The sequence below is a fragment of the Belonocnema kinseyi genome, chromosome 9 (assembly GCF_010883055.1).
Source record: "Belonocnema kinseyi isolate 2016_QV_RU_SX_M_011 chromosome 9, B_treatae_v1, whole genome shotgun sequence".
NCBI lineage: Eukaryota > Metazoa > Arthropoda > Insecta > Hymenoptera > Cynipidae > Belonocnema > Belonocnema kinseyi.
The window spans coordinates 69,467,485-69,493,328 of NC_046665.1; the positions used below are offsets into that span (position 1 = coordinate 69,467,485).

The window sequence follows — 25,844 nt, forward strand, 5'->3', positions numbered from 1 at the left end:
TAGTGCTATAAATGTTACAGAAATCATTCTTGTTTCAATGTTTTAAATATTCCCCTGAATAATTCATTTTTCCCTGAATTTCAAATTAAAATCTGTAAAATAGAAGGCCGAAAAAAATAATTTTTTGTTAGGCCGATTAACATTTCATTTACACGTAAAGCTAAGTTAATATTTTTCTTCGCGACAGAAAATTGTATCGGTCGATTGAATATTTCAAGTCAGGCAAGTAGAGAAATCAGTCATCGACGAAATATTTTATATGATTGTTTCGGACTGCATAATTAACTCGCAAATTAAGATCGTTTGAAAGAGTTTACAAACTTTAGGTCAATAAAAGTAGCCTAGTTGAAATTTCAAGAGAATTTTAAATCATTTTCTCAGTTCATTTCTAACGTCCAGGTCAAGTGTATTAATAAGGTATTGAGCATGATGGGAATAGTAAGTAAAGGCATATTAGTTATTTATACAATTTTTGCTACAAATATGTAACCTAATTCTGGGGAAAAAAATTCTATATTTAAAACTTACACTTTGAAAACATTTTCATTCAAACTCCAATACTTGCAAAACTTTAAAAATGTTATATTTAAAATTAAACGATGTGAGAATCGGTCATTCCAAAATTGAATGAATTTAAAATTGAAAAATCTAAAAACTAAATATTGAAAATTAAAAGCTTAAAAGTTAGACATAATAAATTTTTAATTCAAACCATTTTAAGTCGAAAAAATCCCGGGTTTCAACATTTCCCGGTGAAGTTAATTTTTATTTAAATTATTTTTTCAGTTTTATTTGTTCTTAATTTATTATCCCTTGAAAATCACTCTATTTTGCAGAAAATAGTGCTTTTCAGTTTTCTGGAAAGCCAGTAGAAAACGATGCAGAATATCGTCAATTTCAAAATTCAGGAGGAAGTCCTTATTCTTCCCCAATTTTATCTGGAGGATATGGAGTCACCCAGGGAACATATTCTGGATATCCTTTAGGATATGCCATGGCTCAACCAATGCAACAAGCTTCTTTGAGTTCGTACTTAAGTCCTTTTGGCTTTCAAGGATTTGGAGGTTTTGGAATGCCCGGTTATAGCGGTTTTCCAAATATCTTTGATTAATGATACTTAATCTCTGTGCAATACTATACCTCATTAGAAAATTCTACATGAAAAAATCCCCGGATAAGTTACAAAAATTTTTATTCAGAACTTGAGTTCCAGAATCGAATTTTTCTTTATAAGTGATAGAAGTCCTCTCTGGATATTGTCGAAATTGTTCATTATTACATAATGAATAAAGACGCTATAAATATCTGTTAAATAAAATGTTTAATCACAAGCACGTGTACAAATATTTTGCAAATAACAACAACAATAAATCTGCGTCAAGCATAAAAAGATCGAGTATATCAAGTATAAGGGCTAAAAAATCGAGGATGCTATTATTACGAACGAAAGGACATGATGATTGAGAGTGCAAATTCAAGCAAAGCTGTTACATTTCCTGCAGGTGCTCTGAAAATTACAAAGAGCTGCAAACAGTTTAATGCCTTCTATTAGATTGTATTAAAAATAATAAATTTTTAAATTGATCAATGTGCTGATTGAAAAAAAAAATTAAGTCAGGGTGTCTCTGAACCGGAAAATATCTGGGAATTAAAATAAACCCAGGAGAACCCGGGAATTAATACGGAATAAAAATTCGAGCCGGGATTTACATTTAAAGTCTTGGAAATTTGATATTTTATTAATCGTGATAGCGAGACAACTGAATTTGATTTTTTATCGACTCTTAGTGGCTGTTTTCAGTTTGCCTGTCTATTAATAATTATTACGAATTTTCTGCATCATCATTTTGTAAAATAAAATGGTTAAATAAGTAATTTTATTTCATGATATTTATTTCTATATTTATTATTATTTTTTATATTTATTCATTTGTATTTTATTTACTTATTTATAAATGTGTTAAAATTGATGAAAGATACCATTTTAATTGCAAACATTATTTAGTAGTAGGAAATAATTATGTTTTCAAAATTTTTCTATAGCACTGCAATTGCTAACAATAAAAGCTGATACCAACTATAAGATTTTTGGAAAATTTTCTTATGATTTTGGTTTTACTTTAAAGGAATAATTTTAAGATGATTTTAAAACATTTAATATGAAACCTGGATTTTTGGAAATTTGGAATAAAAGGTTTAAAAGCTTTCCAAACATTTGAAAATATTGCAATGAAAAAAAAATGTCTTGAGATTTCTGGAAAATGACTTTTAACTTTAAACATTTAATTTCGAGCGAATATTTCAAAACATTTCCAAAATTGCCAATAACTAATCCAGAAGAATTTTAGGAAAATGTTTTTATTTGGAAAGATTTCTCATCATTTAAGGAATAATTCGAATCAGTTTAAAAGATTTTTGAAAATCCTCCTCGCGGTAGAAATTTAATTTTTTTGGTAAAAAGTGCAATTGTTTTGTTGACAAATGATCTCTTTTGATTGAGGATTGAACTATTTTGTTGAAAATTAGTCTTTTCGAGTTGAATTTAACTGTAAAGCAATTAATTTTTTAGTCGAACATTAATATCTTTGTTTGAAAAGTTTAAAATTAAATTATATGGTTGAAAATAATTTTTTATTGAAAATTAATTTTTTCAACTGAAAATTCAACTATTCTATTTTTGATTAAAAATGTAAAATTCTTGGTAGAAAATCAATATTATCAGTTGCAATTTCATCTATTTGATAGAAAATTCAGTTACTAATTGATTGAAAATGATTTTGGTTTGCATTGTTGTAAATTCATTTTTCCAGCCAAAAGACTTGAATGTTTGGTTGAAAATTCAACTATTTTCTTGAAAATGAAATTATTTCGTTGAAAATTCACCTTTCTTGATAGAAAATTCATCTGTCTGAAAAGATTTCAAACATTTTTAAACACAATATAGATTTTTGAAGGTTTTGAAACAAAATTCAGAAACGCTTGAAGAATTTTTAAAGATTTCAAGAGAATTAAAAGTTTTTTTAATTCATGGACAAATTTCAAATGATTTTTGTTTTGAAAAGTGGCTTGAAAAAGGTTTAAAAACGTTTAAATTTTTTTCCTAAAATTTCGAAAAGGAATAAAAAAGATTTTTAAGCAAAATTTAAAAATTGTTTTTCAAAAATTTTAAAAACTTTAAACAAAAAGTAGATTTCTGAAGATTTCGATCACAAAATTTAGATGATAAAAAGTAACAGCTGTCATGTTTACCAAATCGTCGCAGATAATGAATATATCGAAATTGCATATTTTCCATATTATGCGTAAACAATTTTTCAGAATAATTAACTGTGTGCCGAAATGCCTAAATCAATAAAAATCTAATTGTATTTATTTTTTCTGGACACCATCAATTACAAAACTATTACTTTGTGTAAAGTATAATATTAATATTTACAGTTGAAAAAAAAAACCAAGAAATAACGGGGAATTTACTGGGCGAAAATTAGTGGACACCCTGCAAAGTTAAAATGAGTTTACCTAAAGTGATTAGAGAAGAAAATAAATAATTTTAAAACTCACTGGAAGAAATATGATTTTATTTATCACGTCAAAAACTCCGTTGAAAGCTTCTCGGAAAGAGGAAACTATGTAATCCAAAGCTATCTCAATGTACGTCAAATCTTCATATTCATCGTATTCAACATAGAAAAAGTAATCGTACATCATTGGTAGGAAAACAATGATTGCGTACATGAGGATTCCAAAGAAGACTGAAAATTCAAAATCCAATATTATAACTGGTTCAGAGTGTCCGTTGGACCAGGAATTTAAAAAATTGGTAGTAGAAAAATCTATGCAATCATTTGAAACATCACAAATTTTATAACACATGAAGCGTAAATATAAATTAATTATTTCTAAAATCGATCTGCAGTTCGAGTATAAAAAATGGATCAATAATTTATTTTCAAGAGGATTTTTAATCTGTTAAAAATAAAAAAATGCAAGATTTTAACGTTAAAAATTGAACTGTTCCAATCCTAAAGCCTTAGAAGTTAAAAAAATGTAAGCGTCCAACTGAAGCTTCATAAGCTATTTTCAATCTAAAAATATCTTCAAATTTAAAGGTTCATAATTAAACGCTTTCATTAAATTTCAAACAAACCGTGTACAGTTATGGAATTTTCCCGAGGACTAAAGAAAAAATGTATGTTTCTGAATTTTGCGAACGCAACCCCTTCATGATTTTTTTTCTGGAATATGCACAGGATTTCTTCTACAATATAAGGAGAATATTCTCCATCAGTAAATAATTTCGAAATACAGCAAAACTACACATTTTTATAGATTAAATATGTGAGCTAGTTAATTGAGGTCGATTTCACTTGAATTGTGCGTTTTTAACCTGTAAAAATGGCGTTTTTCTTCCTGCATATTATTCCAGACAAAAAAGTCTTTTGGGGCCATTTCACACGCCTCCATTCAATATTGCTGACAGCTCCGTGTATGATACTATGCAATGTGCAGAAGCATAGGACATCAGTTCTCATACACGGCACTGTCAGCATATAGCCTCATATTGAATGGAGGTGTCGAATTATAATGAAATTACAAATTTTCATATTCTAAGCCCAATAACAGTCGATAATATTTTTTAAATTGTGCCTTTTTTTCATAAAATTTAGGACTTATTCCTCAATAAATAATAAATACTTTTTAGTGATGAAATAATTTTTCAGCCTTCAATTTGTATTAAAAAAAAAATGAAAAGGACAGTTTTTTAGATTTCAAACGGCCTAGCAGAACCTTTCAAAAATTATTTTTCAATAAAAGAAAGTTTATGGTTGTATTTTTTAACCAAAAAGAAGAAATTTAAGGGTTAGCGTTTGCAAAATTGAAAATCATACATTTTTTTGGGCAACTTATTAATTTTTTTTAGTTTGGTTTAATGTTTCGTAATACCAGGCCTAGCGCTATACTTAACCGGCTAGTTTAATGGGAAATTCCGTAATACTAATCAGTGCTAATTGAAAATCCAATTTAAATATTCTTTCAAGACTAAAATATCCATTTGACCACATTCAATTTGAAATTTTCTAATTGAAAAAAATAATTTTTAAAAATATTTAGCATTATTTAACTATTTATGTGAAATCAGAAATTATAAATTAAATATGAACAATTCAAAGCTGAATTCTTTTAAATAGAAAGCTTTGAATCGTTAAAATTTCAGAGTACTACATTTAAATTTTAAACGTTACAATTTCAATTGTTCTCTTAAACATTTTTTTCCTTTGTAAGTGAAAGTTTTGAAATTTAATTTTAAAGACAATGACGAGTTTCGAAACGATTTAAAAATAATTTAACTTCTAATTTAAAAAGGGCTCAATCTAAAAAAATTAAAATCGTTCAATTTTTAATAATTCTAAATTAAATTTATCTTAAAATGTTATAATTATTTTGAACATTTACGAATTTTTCAATTCATTCTTTAATTTAGAACATTAAAAATGATAGGTCGTTTAAAATTTTGCATTGTGATAGCATTTAATTTACAATTGGTAAATTGAAAAATAATAGAAGCTCCTATTTTATACGTGTAAATTATTGAGCGTTTGAAATGAACAGTTCTAAATTAAATTATTTTTAAGCCTTAATTTTAGTTAAATAAAAGTTTACAATTAAAAACATTTCCACTTTCAGTACTTTAACTTGCTGCATCAAAATTTCTTTAAAGAGCCAAATATTAAATATTAAATAAAATATTCTAAATATTCAAGTGCTGAAAAAATATTTTAAAAACTCTGGTTAAGTCTAATCGAATTAGAAGCTTACAAATCGTTTTAAGTTTGATAACTCCATTATCCACTTGTGTATCTGTCCGTGTGTCTACCGACTTGGAAGAAATACTAGAACCTTCATGGACATCCAGCGGATTTCCCGATTGAGCTTGATTAATCACAACACTAGGTGTTTCAGCAGTTGGATCAGAAAAGGATTTCATATTTGTGTTTAAAAAAATTTGATCCGTATGCAAAGTATCCATCGATTCTTGAGGCGTTGAATCCCTATAAAATATTGTATCCTAAATTTAAAAAAATTTTACTACCAAACAAATGGGGGCCGCAGGTCAGGGAGACCCTGGAAATTAGGTAATAATCATGGAATTGGATGGTTAAGGAAAGTAAGGGATTTTGAAAGAAAAATTGCATAAGTCAGCGAATTTTTGAAAGAAGCACTTTTAGTCACTTTTTTCTCAAATTACATTTTCAAATGAAAAGATAATTTTTCTTTAAATAAATTAATCCATGGGTTAATCACTATTAAATTCTGGTCATTTATGAACTTTCTTGGATTCTTTTGAAATATTTTAGGGCATTTAAAAAATTCTAAGACATTTTTAACAGGTTTAAATATTTTAAAAGATTCCAAAGTATTTTCAAGAGCTTTAAAAAGTTTCGAGGGAATTAGAAATATTTCAGAGAATTGGATATATTTTAGAGAATTGTAAAATATTCCAAGGAATTTTTTATTAGTTTTAATAATTTAAAGGTGTACCAAAGGATTTAAAATATTTTATGGAATGTTTAAAGCATTGAGAGAATTTTAAAGAGCTTAAATCAGTTTCAAGGGATTTCAAAAGATTTAAAAAAATTTTAAATATTATAGGATGTCTAAATAGATTCTAAGGAATTTCTAATATATTTAAATCATTTGAAGGGATTTCAAAGGATTTGAAATATTTTAGGGAATTTTCAAAACATCCACGGAATTTTCAAGAGTTTTCAAAAGTACCAATTGATTTCAAAAGATTTCAAAGAATTGTAAATATTTAAGGGTATTTTAAAAAGATACCAAGAAATTTTGAAAAGATTTTAATAATTTGAGGGTATTCGAAAGGTTTTAGAGATTTTAGGTAGAAGCGTGAGGTAATTTGTTCGAATGTTTAATACAAATCTGAAGCCGCTTACAACATCGGATTTTTCAATATAGAAAAATATCTAACTGTACATCAAACCTACTTAATTTTCTTGGATTATTACAGTTTCTTCAATAAAAATTAATACAAATCTTCGAAATTCGCCTTGTTCGAATATTCGCATGAATCAAGGGATTTCAAAAGATTTTAAAGTATTTAAAGTATATTTGGGCATTTTAAATAGATTTAAGACATTTCAAGTAATTCCAAATGATTTGAAAGATTTTCGAATATTTTTGAAAAATCCCAAGTAATTTTCAAGAGCTTTAAAAAGTTTAAAGCGACTTAAAAAGATTTCAAAGGATTAGGATTTGAAATATTTTCGCGTATTTTATAAAATTCCGAACACTTTTAAACCGATTTCAATAATTTGAAAGGATTTCAAAGATTTTTAAAGATTATTGGATGCTTAAAAAAATACCAAGGAATTTTCAACAGCTTTAAAAATATAAAGGGATTTTAAAGTATGTTACAGTATTTAAAATATCTTAAAGTATTTTTAATAGATTTCAATTACTTGAAGTAATTCGTCAAAGGATTTGAAAGATTTTAGGGTATTTTCAAAGACACCAAGAAATTTTCAAGAGCTTTAAAAAGTTTCAAGAGATTTCAAAGATTTGAAAGGATTTAAAAAATTTAAAGAATTTTTAAATATTTCAAGACGTTTTCAAGATATTTAATAACTTTAAAAGATTTCCAAGAATATTAATGATTTTAAGAGAATTGAAAGAATACCCATGAATTTGCAAAGAATTTCGAAAGATGTGGAATGATTTTACTGGGCCTACAATATTACAAGAAAAATAGATGAAAAGATTTCAAACAATTTGATGAGATTTCCGAGGATTTTAAGGAATTTTAAAAGGTCTCAAAATATTTTAATAAATTTTGTAAGACTTCAGGAAATATAATCGAATTTCAAAGAATTTCAAGTGATGTTATAATACTTTAATGGATTACAAAGAATTTATTCACAAGAAGTGCGGGCTTTTATAAGCTTTGAAAGATTTGAATCGACGTTATTTTTATTCAATTTGTTTGAGTTCTTTTGAACTGTATTTCAATTGTTGTGAAGTCTTATGAATTTATCCTGAATTAGTTCAAATTCAGCTGAAATTATTTTAAATTCAAAAGAATATTAGCTGGTCAATTTTACGGTCTACATAGTTTAAATTTTTTCTGGGAATAACAAATTAAAACTTTTAATTGTTTTACTTCATTAATAAAAGATTGGATATTAAAAATGTCATAAGATTAGAGTTTTGGTCTTTAAATATTAATGTTCAAAAAATTAAAAATTCGTAAGGGAAAAATTATGGAATTTCGAAAATGAAGTTTTTCGGCTACCCTGAAAATGTACATTTAAAAAATTTAGATTGATAAATTTCAGACTTTGTACTTACAAGGTTTTATTAATCATACTCGATAAAACAGAACAGCGTTCCAAAGTTCTCATTTCAGGACGACTCAATTCTGACTGATCCTCATAATGTTTCACATCTCCTCTCTTCTTTTTAATCTGCGGTGCCCCCATAGCCACTTGACAAAAATATTGTTTCTGCGGATCTTCCCCTTCGTTACAGACCTGTTTCAATTTATTGTAATATTCCCAGTAACTCTTGCTCAAGAGCTGTTGAGTTTTAACTGGAATGGTCTTTGGCTTACTAGTTGTAATATCAGTATCAGCTCGAGGAGAAATAATTTGGATGTTTTGATTTTTCATTATCTCTACCGCTACAGGATTCAAATCCTGAGGCGGTGCTTGATACAATTTTTTACAAGAGCTCCTTTTCGGCTCCGCAAGATCCGTTGGATGTGGAACATTGACTCGGCTTTTTTTTTTAGACTCGGAATCATTTTCTACAGCCTCTATTTTTTCCGAATTATCGATCCTTCCTGAATCACAGGATCTATTTCTTTTTTCCTGCATAAGTTTCTGAGAATATCCGTGGCTTGATTTTCTTCTCACGCGCTGTCTTTCTGGCCAGAGGAATGTAAATTCTGAATCTGTGACATCTGTTTTTTCTTCAGAGTATCCAAGTTTATTTTTTGAATAAGAGGTCGAGCATCTTCTCTGCTTGATATTAATATGAGGTTCCGAAATTTGAGAAAATTTTCTACCATTCAAATGGGATAAATCTTGTTGAGATCTCATTTTCTCTTTAAATTTAATGTCTCTTTCTTTCTTTTCTCTTTCATTTTTTTCCCTCCCACTTTTCTCTTCATTCTCTGAGGATTCGATTTTTTTGGAAGAGTTGTGAAAACATTCAGCGTGAGTTTGGAAAAACTTCATTTGTTGGTAGTCCTTAGCTGAAAAAGTACTGTCATCGCCAGCACAATTATAATAATCGAAGGGCTTTTTTTTTCTTCTTGACAGAAGATCCTTTTCACCATATTCCGAATCGGTTGTTGCAGGCATATAACTTTCCTTATCATCAGCGATGTTATGTTCTTTACACCTATTTCTATAAATTTCGTCTTCTGATAATGATATTGAATCCTCGTCTGATTGTATTAGACATTCTGAATTTTCTGCTTTTGAATTCATGAAGGTTCTACACCTCTCTGAACATTTGAAATGATTGATTTCATGTTTGGGAGATATTTTCCTCGCTTTGAAATTTTCTCTTTTATCAAAGGAGTAAAATTCAACATTTTTCTCAGATAATTTTTCATCTCTTCCATACAATTTTTCCTGCGAATCAGTCGATATGTCTTTGTGGGGTGACACATCCTTTTCAGAAGTTTGGCATTGATTATCTGAAAGTAAATCCGGATTGGAATGTGAACATTGTTTAACATTTTACTGTAATTTTGTATAAAATTTCGTCTGTCAAACCGTTGGAAATTATCTTGTTCGATTTCGTTTCGCCTTTTTTACAAGCTTCTGAGTTTGAAGATATAATTTTACAATACTGAGACTGTGAAATTTTGTTCATTCTTGTACCTCCGGATATGTCCTGCAACAAATTTTGTTCCTTATATCAACAAAAGACATTATCGATTTTTCTATATTATTATAGGCTATATAAAAACAGAAGGGTGAATGTATGTATGTATTATTAAATGCAATGAGTATTTACTTGTCCCTAATTTTACCTATTTACAGGGCTGGCACAAAACTTTATCTTAAAAATTCCCTGATTTTTCACTGACTAATTTCTCATTTTCCCTTACCATTAAAATTTAAAGACCAAAATTCGAATCGTGAAACATTTTTAATATAGAATTTTTACAAATGGAATACAAAAATTTTTTATTTAAATTTATGAATGTTTAATTTATTATTCTTAGGGTTGCCACAGCCTAATTTAATTGAAAAAGGTGATAAAGTTACCTATTTAAACAGAAAAAGTGATTATAAGTGACTAATGTGCATTAATGATGTGACTAATCTTCTATTTAATTTAAAAGAATTCGATTCATAAGACTGCAAAGCAATTCAAATTGGTAACATTTTTTAAATCCAAAAAATTACATTGATGTCAGAATAATCGGAGTGAATTGAGAGGAATTTAAGGGAAATGAGAAACATTTGATGAAATTCTTAAAAATTCATGGTAAATTTAAAAAATCTATTAATTTGAAAATAATTAAAAAATATGAAAAAATGCATTAAATTCGGTAAGTTTGAAATGAGTTTTAAAAAATTCAAAGGAATTCAAAAGAATTTGATGAAATATCTAAGAATTTAAAGAAAGTTTAAAGGACTTCAATATAAATAAAATAAAAACAAAACAAAAAATGTAATCCATTGAATTGAGTATAAATGAATGAATTTAGAAGAATTAAAGTGAAGTAAAAAATCAGGAGAGTTTCGAAGAATTCGAAAGAATTACTCAAAATTCAGGATAAATTAATAAGAATTCCAAATGGATTCAAATGAATTGTAAACAATATTTGGCAATCTCTTCAAATCTTAGAAACCTTACGATATCCCTCGCTTTTTGACAATAATTTCCTAACCCACAGCAAAATTTATTAAAATACCTTCAGATCTTTGAAAATCCCTTAAAATTATTGAAATCCTCGGAAATCTCATAAAATCCCCTGGAATCTTTTAAAATGTCATAAAATCATATAGGTCGCGTAAAATTGTTACATACTTTTCCGAAATTCTAAGGAATTCCTTGAAACCCTATGACAAATTTTTTAAATTGAAAATAACTTAAAATCTTATAAAAAAAATCTAAAATATTTCAATTTCTTTGAAATCCCATTAAATTATTCAAATCAATTAAAAATTCCTTGCCATCTTTGAAAATACTCTAAAATATTTAAAATGCTCTAAAACATTTTTAAATTCCTTACAATTTTGTATAGCTTGTCAAAATTCATAGAAATTTTAAAAAATACGCTAAAATATTTTTAATTATTTGAAACTATTTGGAGCTCTTGAAAATACATCGAAATATTTTTAAATATCTTACAATCTTTCAAATCATTTGAAATTCCTGCAAATTATTCAAATCTATTGATAATTTTTTGGGAATTTTTCTAAATCCCTCAAAAATCATTTAAACATTTGGAAATTGCTGAATATTTAAAACCTTTCAAATTATTCGAAAATCTATACAGCTTTTCAAAATGTCTCGGAAGTTTTGAAAATATCCTGAAATTCTTTGGAATACCTTGAAATCATTTAAATTTATTTAAAATTCCTTAAAATCTTGTAAAATGCCCTTAAATATTTAACATTCTTTTAAATGATTTAAATATATTTAGAATTTCTTGGAATCTTTTCAAATACCCTTAAATATTTCAAAAGAATTCACGAAAAATCCAGAAATAGGTATAGACCTGAATTTAATAGTAGTTAACCGAATGGTTAATTTATTGAAAAAAAAGTAACTAATGTAATTTTTTCATTTTAAGTGACTTTACAAGAAAATGACTAACAAGTGATCTGAGAAAAAAGTAACTAAAAGTCACTGTGTGGCAGCTCTAATTATGCTTGACAGTTACTTTATCTGTTTTATAGCTTCATATTTGACCCTAGGTGTGTATGTTTTGCATTTTCATCTTATGTTTGCTTAAAAAAATTTCGGTGATAAAAAACGCATGAAAAACTTATTTTTTAGATGGTGATTTTAGTCTAAAAAGATTTTCTTTCGTTTCTCATATTCAAATTAAATACTCTGTACTAAATAAAGAATACAATGACTGCGAAGAAAATTCTCAAAAGAAATTGAATAACAAGAGTACGATGAGGTAATTCTTGAGGATGAAGGTCAGGCTCAAACTTTAACAAAAGAGCAGGTCAAGTTTTTAAAGTGTAGCTCTATTCTTACTGCTGTCCATATCAAGCTGAAACATTCAATTCTTCAGTTTCAGAAATATAGAAAAAAATTGCATTAAATGAGCAGCCTTGTTAATTAATCTACTTGAAAACAAAAACACGCATATCTTCTATTTTCGTATGGGCTACAATTTGGTCAAGCTTAATGTAAAAAATCCAGAAACTTCTAGTTTTGGACCACCTAGGGTCCTAGGGTGACCAGACGTCCTGATTTGTTATCTCTGTCCTGATTTTCTGATTTTATGGGCTATATGCTGATTTTTCGTTCGCGAACAAGAATATTCGCGATTATTATTGCGCGGAGCGAAACATTTTGTTCACAATTTTTGAGGGCGCAGTCTCATTATAAGGGTGTAACTCGATTTAAAAAACTTGACATGTGTGGAATTTTACTGATATTTAAAAAGAAAGGAGAACATTGAATTTCCTTAAAAAAAAACGTATTCCACAGATTGTAATCAATTATTTAAATAAAAGTGTTGACCTGAAAAAAGTTATTTTTATATTTTATAATTATAAACTTAGGGAATGAACATACATTTTTTATTTGATTCAACAATTTTGTTATAAACCAAAAATTCAATATTTTTGGTTGATTCCAAGTTATTTTAGCATTATTTGACTATTCATGTCGAATCCGAGAATCTACGTCGCGCCAAAGGTATATGTATTTGCAGAAAATTTATCTATTGAAATAGAAATTTCATCTTTTTTAGCCAAAAATTCAACTGTTTGGTTGAAAAAATAATCTTTTTTTGATTGAGGATTTTCAACTATTGGTTGAAAATTTGTTTTCTTTGGTTGAATTCAACTTTTTTTTGTAAAAAGTTTTTGTTGTTGATAACTCATCATTTTACTTGAAAAACATTTTTTTCTCGAACAATTAACTATTTCGTTAAAAATTCGTTTTTAATTGGTTGAAAATTGACCTTTTTCAGTTGAATATTCATATTTTTTGCTAAAAATTAATTTATTTGGTTAAAAATTTAATTATTTTATTGAAATTTTTGTTTTAATACAAAATGAATCTTTTTAACTGAAAATATAACTATTCCCTTTTTGGTTGATGTATAAAAGATTCATAATTATAGTAGAAAATTCATTTCTTTGGTTAGCCTTTCAATTGTTTGGTTAAGAATTGATGTATTTTGTTAAAAATTCGTATTTTATATTATAAAATTAATCTTATTGGGTGACAACGCATCTTTCCGGTGGAACATTAATTTATAAGTTTGAAAATTTAACCTGAAAGAAAAATTTATACGGGTCAGGAAAAATGAAAAATTGGATAGAGAAAAAGACAGGGAATTTCGAAATCGGTATTTTGTAGCAACCTATTTTTTTAAAACGCGTTTTAAGTTACATTTTATTAGATGTGGATGAAATTAGAGGTTGAAAGAGGGATCATATACTCACCATAGGACCTCTCTATTTTACATAAATCGTTTAAAAAAATACAATTGACTTATACTTACTTCTGAATTTCCCAAAAAATTGCATTTTTCTGATAAGTTGCTATCATTGCAAAGTAGATCGCAATTTCGGGATTCGATAACTTCTTGAGTAAAATTTTGAACTTGGTCCTTATCGCTTTGCTTAGCACAATTTTCGGAAGTTCTAAAATCAGTCTTTTGTTTTTCTAATTCTTTGTCTTCGTCTCTAACCAATGCTTGAATTCCAGTACCTTCTGTGCATTGAACTTCGTTAAGTTTCTCGGCTTCTTCTTGAGTTACGTTTTTACTGTTAAGAAATCACAATATTCAATGAAATATATAAAAATGATGGTGAAAATTAGAACTTCAAGGAAAAATTTAAATGGACAGTGATGTAGTCGAGGCCTGGCGCCACCAGGGTACTTTTTCGAAGCCCTCGTGGCGCCAAGTGACTTTCTTGTCACACAGAAACAATTTAAAACAATTTAAATTCTTAAGATTTCAAGTCAAAATATATTGTATTTTCAATCAAATAGTTGAGTTTTTAACCAGAAAAGATTTTCTACCCAAAGAGAAGAATTTTCAACATAAAAAGATGAGTTAAAAAAAAAGTCAACCAAAGAGTTGCATTGACAACCAAATAAATTAACTTTCCAGCAAAATAGATGAGTTTTAGAAAAAAGAGTTGAAGATTAAACCAAACTGTATAATTTTCAAGCCAAAAAAAGGAGAATTTTCCGATGACAGTTAAATTTTAAACAAAAAATTTACTTTTTTAATAAGAAAGATGCGCTTTCAATCAAATTGTAGAATTTTTAACAAGAAAAAGTTTGAAATTCTATAAAATATTTGAATTTTCAAGGAAAAAAGAACCATTTTTTGGAAGATGGTTAAATGTTCAACAAACAAGATAAATTTTTTACCCAAAAAGACGACTTTTCAACAAAATAAGTTAAACCTGGATTTAGTGTCAATTTTTGGACTGACCGTGACATTAAATCCAGACTCTCGGAACTATTTTGTCTTTCTCTTGTTTTTTCTCTTTCTTGTTTTTCTCTCTGTTTTGTGACGCTTGAGCGAGCACCGAATGTTGATTTTTTAACAAATACAATATACACCCTCATCTCATCAGACACTTGACTTAGTCCGTGGCTGATGATGAAAACCCGAGTTCACCCGAGAGCAAGTTTAAAAAAACAACAATAATGTTAATAATAATAAAATATACAGGTTGGTATCCTTTTCTGGTACCGGATGTTGTACTTTTTCAGTGGTAGATTTGGTTTGATTGGGAATGACGTGTGCAGAACGACTTGTTTCAGTCGGAGTTTCATGTTCGTGTTCTTGCGGTTCAGTTGACGTCATCTGACTTTTAACAGTTGTGACCCTGAAATCATAAAAGAAATAGAAATACAGTTTTCACGGTGGTGCAATGTATGTGAAAATGTACATTTTGAACGACATATAATTCTGAATTGTTCATGTTTGAAGTCTAGTTGTAAAATTGTTTAATTTTCATAACTTGAAAATGTAAATTCGTTGAATGTTTAATTTTAACCTGTCAGCGAATCACTTTTTCACATTTGAAAGAATTTAAAATTAAATATTTTTAGATGAAAATATACAAACTTGCATTTATTTCAAAATTAAAAGAATTAATAATTATAATGTTTGTAAATTCAATCTTTACAAAGTCAATAATTTCAGATCCAAATAATACAAATTGAACAGTTTCAAATTCAAAACCTTAATAGTTCAACCATTTTATGTTTAAAGCTTTCAATATAAAAAATTGAATTTTTTAGATTTTTACAAGTTGAACAATTTAATAATTAAATGAGCAGGAAACTAGGAATAATTTTGTATAGAAATCATTCAAATAACAACAATAATTAGATTGGAAAATTTAACACATTTTTTAATCGTTTAAATTATTGATTATTATTATATATTGGCTTTTATTTTTAAATTGTATAATTTTGAAGAATTTTAATTTTACACCAAATAGTTTTTATTGTTTTAATTAAAAATTGTATAATTTGAAATTTTCTAATTCACTACACTATTAAAAACTGGATAGACTAGGATTAAAATGTACAATATTCGATTTTGTTCCGATTAAAAGCCCTTCAAGTTGTACATTTTTAACCCTTAATTGGCACTGTGGGTAAAAATTACCCCAACAAATATTTGAGCTCAAAATAAGCATACTAAATTCGATAAAATAGACCATGTAGCGACATTTGGCAGTAGATGACATCACTCACTGAAGATACAATAGGTGAGCATAGAGCGGCAGGCGTCAGTGTCCGTTGGGCTGTCACTCAAAGTACTCTCCAAAAATTGTGGGGGTATTAATTACCCCGTGTGCCATCAGTGAACAAAAAAAGTTATTTTTTTCAAAAATGTTTGCTAGTTATTTTTGTGATTTTTGATAAATTTCTAACGTAAGTATATCATCTTAAGAAAAATAAATTTTTTTATTCATTATTTCGTAGTTTCTTGTATTTTTAGATGGCAGAAACCCTAAATTGGCTGGTTGCTCATACAGGCGCCCAATGTACCATAAGCACCGCGCAGGTATCTGTAGCGACTGTTCAGGCCAAGATGGAAATTGCTAGGTTAAAAAAGTTTAAAATAAAATTTTATTTAGCTTTCTTTTTTCATTTATATACATTTATAATTATTTTGTAACAATTTTAAAAATGTTTTTATCCATTTAAATAAAAATAAAGTGATTTAAATAGTGAAATATATGGTGTTCAATTTTACTCACAAGTTGAGGTTTCATTTTGCAAAATAAATACCTTTTTTGAAAGCTTCGATATCACAGTAATTTTTTTCTTAACCTATAGTATCTCAAGCATGTACTCATAAATTTTTAGCTAAAAATATTAAAAATTATGCGAATTATGATTTTTTAAGTTAAAAACTGATTTTTTCCGGTTTTTTTTCAAGATTTTTTTTTATTAACTTAATTTAAATAAATCACTATAAAAACAATTTGACTTTGAAAAACATACTATAAATTACATTAGATCATTTTTGTGCGCAATAATATTAAATGCTGGCTGCGTGAGACTCGCTTGAGTACGCTCGGGTATTTATTGCCCCACAGTGGCAGTTACGTATATTGACAATAACAGTGCCAATTAAGGGTTAGTTGAAGCATTAAAAACTGTCTGGTCTAAAATTTAATTTGTTAAAATTGTCAAATTTTCAATTGAAAGCCTTAATGCTTAAATATTTGAATTGGAAACGTTGAAAATTGATCAATTTTATATTGAAATTTCATTAACATCGAATGCTTGAGTTGGAAATTGAAATTGCTTAATTTTGAATAATTCAGTTTTAAACCATTTAAAACTTAGAATGGTATGATCCCGCATTATATTCCTCAATTTCGAAATTCTTCCTTGAACACTTTAAATGATAAATGATTTAGTTTCGAAGTTTAAAATTTGCAAATTTAAATAACTGTCAATATTTTTGAACACCTGGATTTTTTTTTAATTTAGGGTAGCGACCCAGAGTTTTACCAAAATATTTTGTAATTCTCTGAAAGAATTCAGCTTTCGTTAACCATTTCAATCATTCGTTTATTCGTCCTGAAATTATTAAAAATAGAAAATACAAAAAAAACGAACCTCTTAAAACGTGGATCAATGCATCCAGGTCTTCTTTTCAGGGGTTGTGTCACAGGCTGAGAATAAGGAATATTACTAGAACCATAATGACTCGAATCTACAGTTTCCCCAGAAGTGGTTCCTCTCATAGTTCTAAAATCAATCATTAATTTTGTAATTTAAAGAAAATCGAATTAATCGCAAATAATCAAAATTTATTCATATAAAACACACTGAGAAGTTGGTGTTCTCACAATCGTACGACTCCTTCTAGGAGTTCCCGTTACTGTGACAACGCATGGTTGGTCGATGATGTCGCCCACCTTATCGGCAAATTTTCGTTGCGGGATTTTCGGCCACGACGGATCAGCAGGAATTCTAAAGCCAAATTACACGTTTACAATTAAATAAGAACCTCAAATCAACACTAAAGTACTTAAAAAAAGAAAAACTTACCGCAAAGAGCTGATATTATATTTTCGAGGACTTGAGATTAAACTTTCACCATTTGCAGAAAGTACGGGCTGCGGGATTTTGGTTTCGGCAGAAGGTTCTGTCGAGTTACCTTTAAAATTTAATTGCATGGTGGAATTATCGTGACATCCCATAGTAAATAAATGATGCATTTCATTTGTGAAGTTTCCTTCGACTTTTTCAACTCTTATCCGGAAATTAAATTTGAAAACTGTTTTTTGCTGTAGCTTGACATTAATCAAATGTACCGATTATACCCACCCGAGATGCATGTCAACCTATATTTCAATCTTGTTCAATCTCGCTTCTGTCAAGTCGAATGTTCGTCTTTTGTTATTGACAACAAAGATTTTGTTTACATTAACTTCTTTAATCGTAGTATAATTTATACACCGTGTACACAATTCTAAGCATAATTATACAGAATATTTACATGAAATATACAGCAGCGGAACATAAAGGATCAGTTACATACAATAACAGGATTATAGTTTGTAATTTTGTAAACTGAGATTTACACCTTATACTGAATCATTTCGCCTTTTCGCACCATATTCGCTTATATCACAAAACCAAGCTAGCTTATTTTTACTTATATTTCACCGCAAATGATTCATACCGAAGACAATAATTTATTACATAATAGGGAATCACTTCTGTATAATTATCAATCAACTAATCTGGAATGGAAAAGTAATAGTCTAAATACTTCGTATCAAAACACATGTTAATTGAATTATGCAAATGTAATGTCTTTAAAAGCTTTCAAGATTACAATTCAGACACGCTGTGCGTATTAAATTTGAGAATTTTCAAAAAATTCGATCGCTTTTCAATTGCCGTGAGATTGCACATTTTCAATAATCGAGGACGAAATAAATTATCTTTATTTGACTAGAATTGCACGTTTTTCCAAGATTTTGATTCCTTCCCCTTACAATTAGAAAATTTTGATAATCCTAGGTTCGGTTTCTTCGAAATTGCACTTATTTACAAGCTTTCGACTAATTTTAGATTTAGCACGTCGCAATTGTGAATTGGTCCAGGATTGAATGCATTATCCCTCACAAAATAAAATTACTTTCTCAGCGCAAAGCTGTAAGAATATCTCACTAAGGATGTCTTAATGTTAAACTATAGCCTTAGAATTAAATCTTATCAAGCAATAACTAAGTACGCGACGCATGGCAATAAAATAAAAATTAAAAAATATGTCAAAAAAATCAGTCCTGGTGGTAAGAATACTTGCAAGAATATTATCACGTCCAAGATCAGATTCTACTCTTTGTTCTTAAAACATATAAGAAAGCTGTTTCCTTTATTTGTAAGAGCCGGAACCGATTTTTAAAAAGGTCATTTTTCGGTTTTCATACATTTTTCTCGGTCATTCAAATTCTCAAATTTAAACCTTTAAAATTGAATTAAAAGTCTTCAAAGTTTAATATTTAAATGTCAAGAATTTCAAGATCATTCTGAATTTTACCATGTAAAAGCAATTCAGAATTTAAACAAATTCGAAGCCTTTGAAATTAGACCCTTTCCAAATTAAAGACATTGGAAATTGTACAATTCCAAAGAATAATTTTTAAAGAACGTTTCTTTTGGAAATTGCTATTTCCATTTTATAATATATAATTGTATGATTTTGAAGGGTAGAATAAAAAATTATTAAATTCCAAACGCTACTAGTTTTAAAGTATCCCACATTCGAAATTTGAAACTGCAAATATTCGACTTTAATCGTTCTAAAATAATAATATCAATTTTATTCCGAACTCTACAGCGTTGAACGATTAAAAGCAGTTTTCGTTGTGAAAATAAAAATTCTGAAAAAATATTTTTTCTATCATTTTAAGAATGAAAACAATATTACTCATGATGCCATTTCAAATAAAAAACGTAATTTTTAATGAAAACTTCAAAACTTACAAAAACAATATTATTTCAGCTACATCTTTTTCAAGGGAATTTTTTGTTACTATCCCCTCTTACCAATTTGTTAAAGAATGGTTGAATTTTATTCAGTGGAGGCTTATTTGAACGGGGAGAACACTCTCTTCGACTGTACAGTTTCCAATTTTGACACTAATTTTTTATGACTGTAATAGTTGAAAAAATGTTTTAGAAAATAAAAATTTTGACAACAAATAACTATATTTTAAGTTTATGTACTTATTTTCAAGATTGAAAACAGCAGAGTTGCAGGCAATGCCTTTTCCAAAAAAATAGGACGGGCTGATTTATTAAAATTCAACCATTTTTTTTAATTGGTAAGAACCGATAAAAAGGAAAAATTCAATTAAAAAAATTATTGCTAAAACAATTATTTTTTTATGTTTACAATTTTTTCATATAAAATAATGGTTTCTTTCATAAAACAAGAATGATAATATGCTTTCATTAATTTGGCATTATCTACTTTATGAAATAACGTTTTTATTTTATTCAAGAATTTATTACAAAGGGTATATAACTTCGAATTTACCGACTGCATAAATTATATTTTATATTGAAATTTAGAAAATTATTTTGTTTCAGAATTTTACAATTCAGAAATTAAGGCCGTTAGAGAATCATTATTTCATAACGTTCAAATTTGAAGAATTTTATATAGAAACTTGATTAATTAGATAATTTCAAATATATAGAGTTTGAAATTCGACCACTGTTATTTGAACCCTTTTTGATTTATCTTTGTTTCAAACTTGAGAGCATTAATAGTTAAAAATTTCGGAGTTCTTTTTCTTACAAACTCAATCATTTTAAATTTAAATATTAAAAATTTAACAGTTTAAAATGAAAAAAACCTTAATAGTTAAGCAGTTTGAAGTTTAAAGCTTTTAATGATGAAAAAATTTAATTTTCATGATTTGAAATTTTGAACTGATCAAGGCTAAAACTTACATGTCGTAAGGTACACATTTGTAATTCAGTTCACGTCATATTCCTATGTATGGATGTAGACTTCAAGCTTAAAGTTAGGTTAATATTTGTAATTATTATCTTTATATGCTTCATTAGACGTGTGTTCTTTCATATTCAGACTTAGTTGTCGTATACCACTCGAAACATTTCTTAAACGATAAACTAGCATAACACGCTCTTTCGTCTACTTTTCTGTAATTTATATCTCTGAAGTTCAACAGTACTTTTGTAACAGTGAATAAAAATTTCCAACTAAAGAAAGCAATTGAAAATAGCAAATTGCAATGCAAACTCTTTTGTAAAATAAGAACACTTTGATAGGGTAACATTGCTGTACATTTCTTCATGATACTTAGTTTTGGCTGGATATAGCTTCAACAGGGTGGCCACACGATTGAATAATGTATCAATAATGTGCCAAGAAAAATAGTCAAATAAGCCAGCAAAATGCGCTTTACATGAAAGTATGGATTAATCAAGTAAAGGACATGTATCCAAACTATAAATAAATAAATAAATAAATAACTACAAATAAAAAAATAAGAAACAAATTCTATTTTTCAAGAATGCACATTGAACAAATATTTATATTGATATTAGGAAATACTTCCAAAATAATATTAAAACATACAAATTTTTATTTTACCTGATAGCTACTTCATTTCCCTGACTTTCCTGACATGTGGCCACCCTGTTCAAGTATTAATTTCAACAAGATAAGAATTGAAGGTGGTAGATTGTTTTGAACGATTGTGTAAAAGTTTCGAGGATAAACGCTTTTGTGACGTTTTATCATTACAATTTCCTTTCACTATCTTCTCGCTAATCGGTTCGAGATCTAAAAGGAACGACCCAATAAGGTGGCACCTGGGGATCAAGATCATTGTAGTAGTATCTTTGTGCTTGTTTGAAAAGCTCGTAAAAAATCTAGGTACAATAAAAGATCTATTGTTTCAAGTTAGTGCTTTCAAAACTTAAGTAACATGACCTGGCATTATTGTCTTTAATTTAAGCTTCGTGCTCTCCGCTGTTCAAGCCAATCAGTGACTCGGTCTGCTCAGCCTCCAAGTCTGGTATTCTGGATATTAGGAAACAAAAATGGGTAATCAGTCTATTACCTTAGAGTCTTCCATCTTTAAGTATACAAATGTTTTCTCTAAATTTACCTGATCGCTCTGCCTCTGCGGCAGATCCAGGCATACAGTCTTTTCAGCATGTCCAATACTGGGTCCCAGTTATCGTAGTAAGATAAAAAAGAAACTGTTAAAAATGCCAAAATCATCGGTATCGTTCCCAGGTAGAAAATACACGACATTGTATGCTTCTTCAGGAAAACGTTTAGCATCATGGACATTGGCACTGTTAAGCCGACTGCCAGGGTTGGGATGAGGGAGGAAGTGAAGAAGCAGCTCCTGAAAATGGAGAAACAATTTCATGAAATTAGACAAATCATAAAAACCTGCTCCACATGCAGACCTCGAATTCATTTGAGAAATTCAATAGTGTCAATAGTGTCAATAGTAGCATCAATTTTTAAAAATAGTACCATGCAATGCTGTAAATATTAAATCGAGGAGTTTACTATTTCGCATGAAATCGTTTTTAATCTTTTAAAATACCATAAAAGCTTTAAAACACGTTGAAATCCTTCAGAATCCCTAAAATCTATTGAGATACTTTACAAACTTCTGGAAAACGCGACCATCTTTTAAAAGTATTTAAAATCTTTACAATCACTTGGACCTCTAAAGACCCTTGACATTTATTTTCCGTAGGAGTACCTTGAAATCTTTTAATTATTATTTATATTATCCTGGATAACTACTTAAAAACCTTTTAAATTCTCCGAAATCCTAGGAAATTCTTTGAAAACCCGTACAAAATTTTTGATCTCTTCCAATTCCTGGATTTTAAAAAATGTCCTAAATTTATTAAACCCTTTTGAATACCTTGAAATTGATCAAGTACTTCAAATATTGTAAAATTCCTAGTAATCAAAACAAAACTAGAGTAAGATCCCGTAAATTTTAAATACCTAGGAAGCTGTAATATCTTTCAAAATTCCTTAGAAAATTATTTAAATTAATAGTTAAATAATTTAAAACGCTCGAAGATTTTTTTTAAAGATTACAGGAAAAAGTTAATCTGATTCCTTATTTTACAAAAGTAATGTTAAGAAAATATAAAGATTTTAAAATATTTCAAATGATTTCCTAAATTTTCGGAAAAAATGTAGAAGTTTTTAAAGCGAAATTTTTCAATCTTTAGGATTACAAAATTACAGACAAAATTCGAATAAGTTTAAAGAGTTACTTAGAAGTTGTAAAGTGATTTGATGAAACAAATCAATCCTTTCTTCGACCGTTGATATTTATTGATTTCAAATCGTAGATTTCAAATTATTTATGTCTTACGGTCCAATCGTAAATCAAAAATAAATTATGAGTCAAAAACACATGTTCTTTGAAACTCAGATATTTATTTGATAGAAAAACTCCTTTTAAACTTCCTTACGTTTCGGTACACATTATTACCTTTTTCAAAGGTTCTTAACCTAAATAATTATATTAACGATTAGTAATTTTAGTCTGAAAAATTGGAAGGATAATTATGCAGATTTAAATACATTGTTACCTGACTTGATGATGGTTCAAAATAGTCAAACAGATCAAATTTCAGTCAAAAAAAAAAAAAAAACATTTAAATTAATTGTTTAAAAAAATTAATTAAAATTTAGTCACTTAGAAGTCTCAAAAATACTGAGACTTTAATCGATTAGACTACATTTTTAAAAAATATAGTGCGAGAAAACCAAATTAGCGTAGGTTAGGACGGACGAACAGAAATTGACAGTTTCAGAAATACATGAAGAATACGTAATGAACGATGATATAATAGGCAGCTTTTCATTGAAAACCACTGATGAGGAAGCGCGTAATTGAGTTTAAATTTGAAATGAGAAATTTAAAAAATGTGTATATGTACACATGCATACATATGCATACATATATACACACATATACATACATGCATATACACATTTATACATATAGAGATGATTAATATTGAGCACACTATTTTATAATACTCTGATAAATTTTATTAATATTTAGAATTTCAGTCTGTAAATTAACTGAAATCTTACGATATTTTTTTATAAAAATAGACTCAATAATACGTCGTTGATAAGTATTTTTTTCTGTAGCTAATATTTTAATACTTTTTAAATCAAAATCAAAGTAATGATTGAAATCCCAACTTCACAATCTCTTTTATGTTCAGCAGTTCTAGTTTTTAATCTCCTGCCAGTTTCACCTATATAAGCTTTATTATAAGATTTACATTTAATTGAATAAATAACACCAGATAAATTTTCAATGGAATCGACGTCCTTTCTTTTTAACAAATAATTATTTAAGGTATCAGTGTTTTTAAAATAAACATTGATATTAAATTTTTTAAGTGAATGATAGGCCCTGAATGTAAGGCAAAGTAACATTTAAATTAAATCTATTGTAAGTATCACTCCAATTACTTCTTGTTAGTTTTATTACTGTTATTGAAACATCTGAGTTTCAAAGAACATGTTTTTTTGACTCATAATTTATTTTTGATTTCCGATTGGACCGTAAGACATAAATAATTTGAAATCTACGATTTGAAATCAGTTACTTAGAAGTTTTGAAAATATACAAAAATAATTTTGAACTTGAAACGGTTTAAACAAATATAAAATTAAATGTAGATTTAAAACGAATAATTAAAAAGATTTTAAAACATTTATGGATTTTCAAAATTGTCAAAAAAGAATCTGAAAGATTTTTTAATTTTGAAGAATTTTTGAATATTTGAAAAGATTTTTAAACTTTAAAAAAGATTTCAAAAACGCTAATGTACGAATCTGGTAGATTTTAAGATAATTTTACGAACATTTCATTTCCGTTTTGTTGCAGGATATTTTTTTTCCTAAACAAAAATCATTCAATTTTATAGGTTAATGATTTTTAAGCATTTCCGGTTACGTTATAAAGTTTTACACGAAAAGTTGGTAATTTATAAAAAAAAAAATTATAATTTGATTAAGATTTATAATATTTAAACAAATTTGGATTAGTTAGTGTTTTTCCTCGGAAATGGGCATTTTTAATAAAAAAAATCCAAGTTTGAAGTAAATTCACAAGTTTGAACAGTTTTCGGTTATGTTAGTGTTTTACACCAAACAATCATAAATTGAAGGAAACTGGAATTTTTTATGCATAAAATCTGATTTTTTAAAAGATTATTTACAACATTTATCAATTTTATTTCATGGTAGCGTTTCACACAAAAAATTGGTAATTTAAAATAAAAATCATTATCGTTTGAACAAGATTTGAAATTGTATATATATTTTTAAATTAGATTAAAAAAAAAAAAGATTCAGAACTATTAACCATTTTAGGTTATTTAGCGTGTTACATAAAAAAGTGGTTTTCGTTGAAACTTATTGATATTTTTAATAAAAATGATTAGGTTTCAAAGATTATTTATAATTTGGAATAATTTTAGGTCAAGTTGACCTTTATCGTCAAAATTTTTTTTTTTTAACAAAACCATCATAATTTAAACAAGATTTAGGATCTTTTATCAAAAAAATTATATCTAAACGAGGATTTACACCTGGGGGCTAAAAAGCACTAACGTAGTATAACCAAAAATTCTTAAACAGTTATAAATCTTCTTTCAGACATAATTTTTTTGCCAAAAAATTCTAAATCTTCTTTATGACCGTTGTCATTTATACTCTTGACTCGCTTAAATGGAAAAGCGCGTCATCGTTTGCCTATAGGACGTCTTGCTACAAAAAGAATGGTGAGCCTGAGAAATGTGATATTTTTTAACTGTTCTACAGTTACTTTCTTCATTTTTTTTTGCCGGAAGAATAAAGTTAACTAGTTTTAGCATCCAATAAGAAAGAATAAACGATAAAATAGTGTCAAAATTTACAAATATATGCGATTAAAGAAATTACAAAAATTTTAATATTGTTAATATTGTTATGTGATATTTTTACGGGGTTTTTTTTTTAAATGTCGGATTTAATTGACCAAATTATTTAAATTATTGTGAAGAATTTGTAGGATCTT

The 25,844-nt window shown here is 27.7% G+C and overlaps 2 protein-coding genes across 4 annotated transcripts in view; both read right to left on the reverse strand.

Annotated features, from left to right (window-relative positions):
- Positions 1-1,269: 1,269 nt before the first annotated feature.
- On the reverse strand, positions 1,270-18,101 carry LOC117179519. 3 transcript variants are annotated; one of them, XM_033371399.1, is made up of 10 exons: positions 17,776-18,101; positions 17,554-17,697; positions 17,341-17,472; positions 14,922-15,080; positions 13,736-14,000; positions 9,801-9,921; positions 8,365-9,721; positions 5,818-6,050; positions 3,562-3,752; positions 1,278-1,524 (listed from the first exon to the last, which is right to left on the reverse strand). In XM_033371399.1, exons 1-10 carry the CDS (start codon positions 17,943-17,945, stop codon positions 1,438-1,440), a joined length of 2,859 nt encoding a protein of 952 aa, XP_033227290.1. In that variant the 5' UTR covers positions 17,946-18,101; the 3' UTR covers positions 1,278-1,437. The 3 variants fall into 3 exon arrangements, with proteins under 3 accessions (XP_033227292.1, XP_033227290.1, XP_033227291.1); XM_033371400.1 differs by having other exon boundaries at positions 1,324-1,507; XM_033371401.1 differs by lacking the exons at positions 17,554-17,697; positions 17,776-18,101 and having other exon boundaries at positions 1,270-1,524; positions 14,945-15,080; positions 17,341-17,450.
- Positions 18,102-18,142: 41 nt separating this feature from the next.
- Positions 18,143-25,844, reverse strand: part of LOC117179520 (solute carrier family 35 member F5) — a 26,034-nt gene continuing 18,332 nt past the window's right edge. Inside the window, exons 8-9 of the mRNA XM_033371402.1 lie at positions 21,885-22,130; positions 18,143-21,796 (exon numbers count right to left, since the gene is read on the reverse strand). Coding sequence (XP_033227293.1) covers positions 21,727-21,796; positions 21,885-22,130 — 316 coding nt within the window. The 3' untranslated portion in view covers positions 18,143-21,726. The remainder of the gene's footprint in view (positions 21,797-21,884; positions 22,131-25,844) is intronic.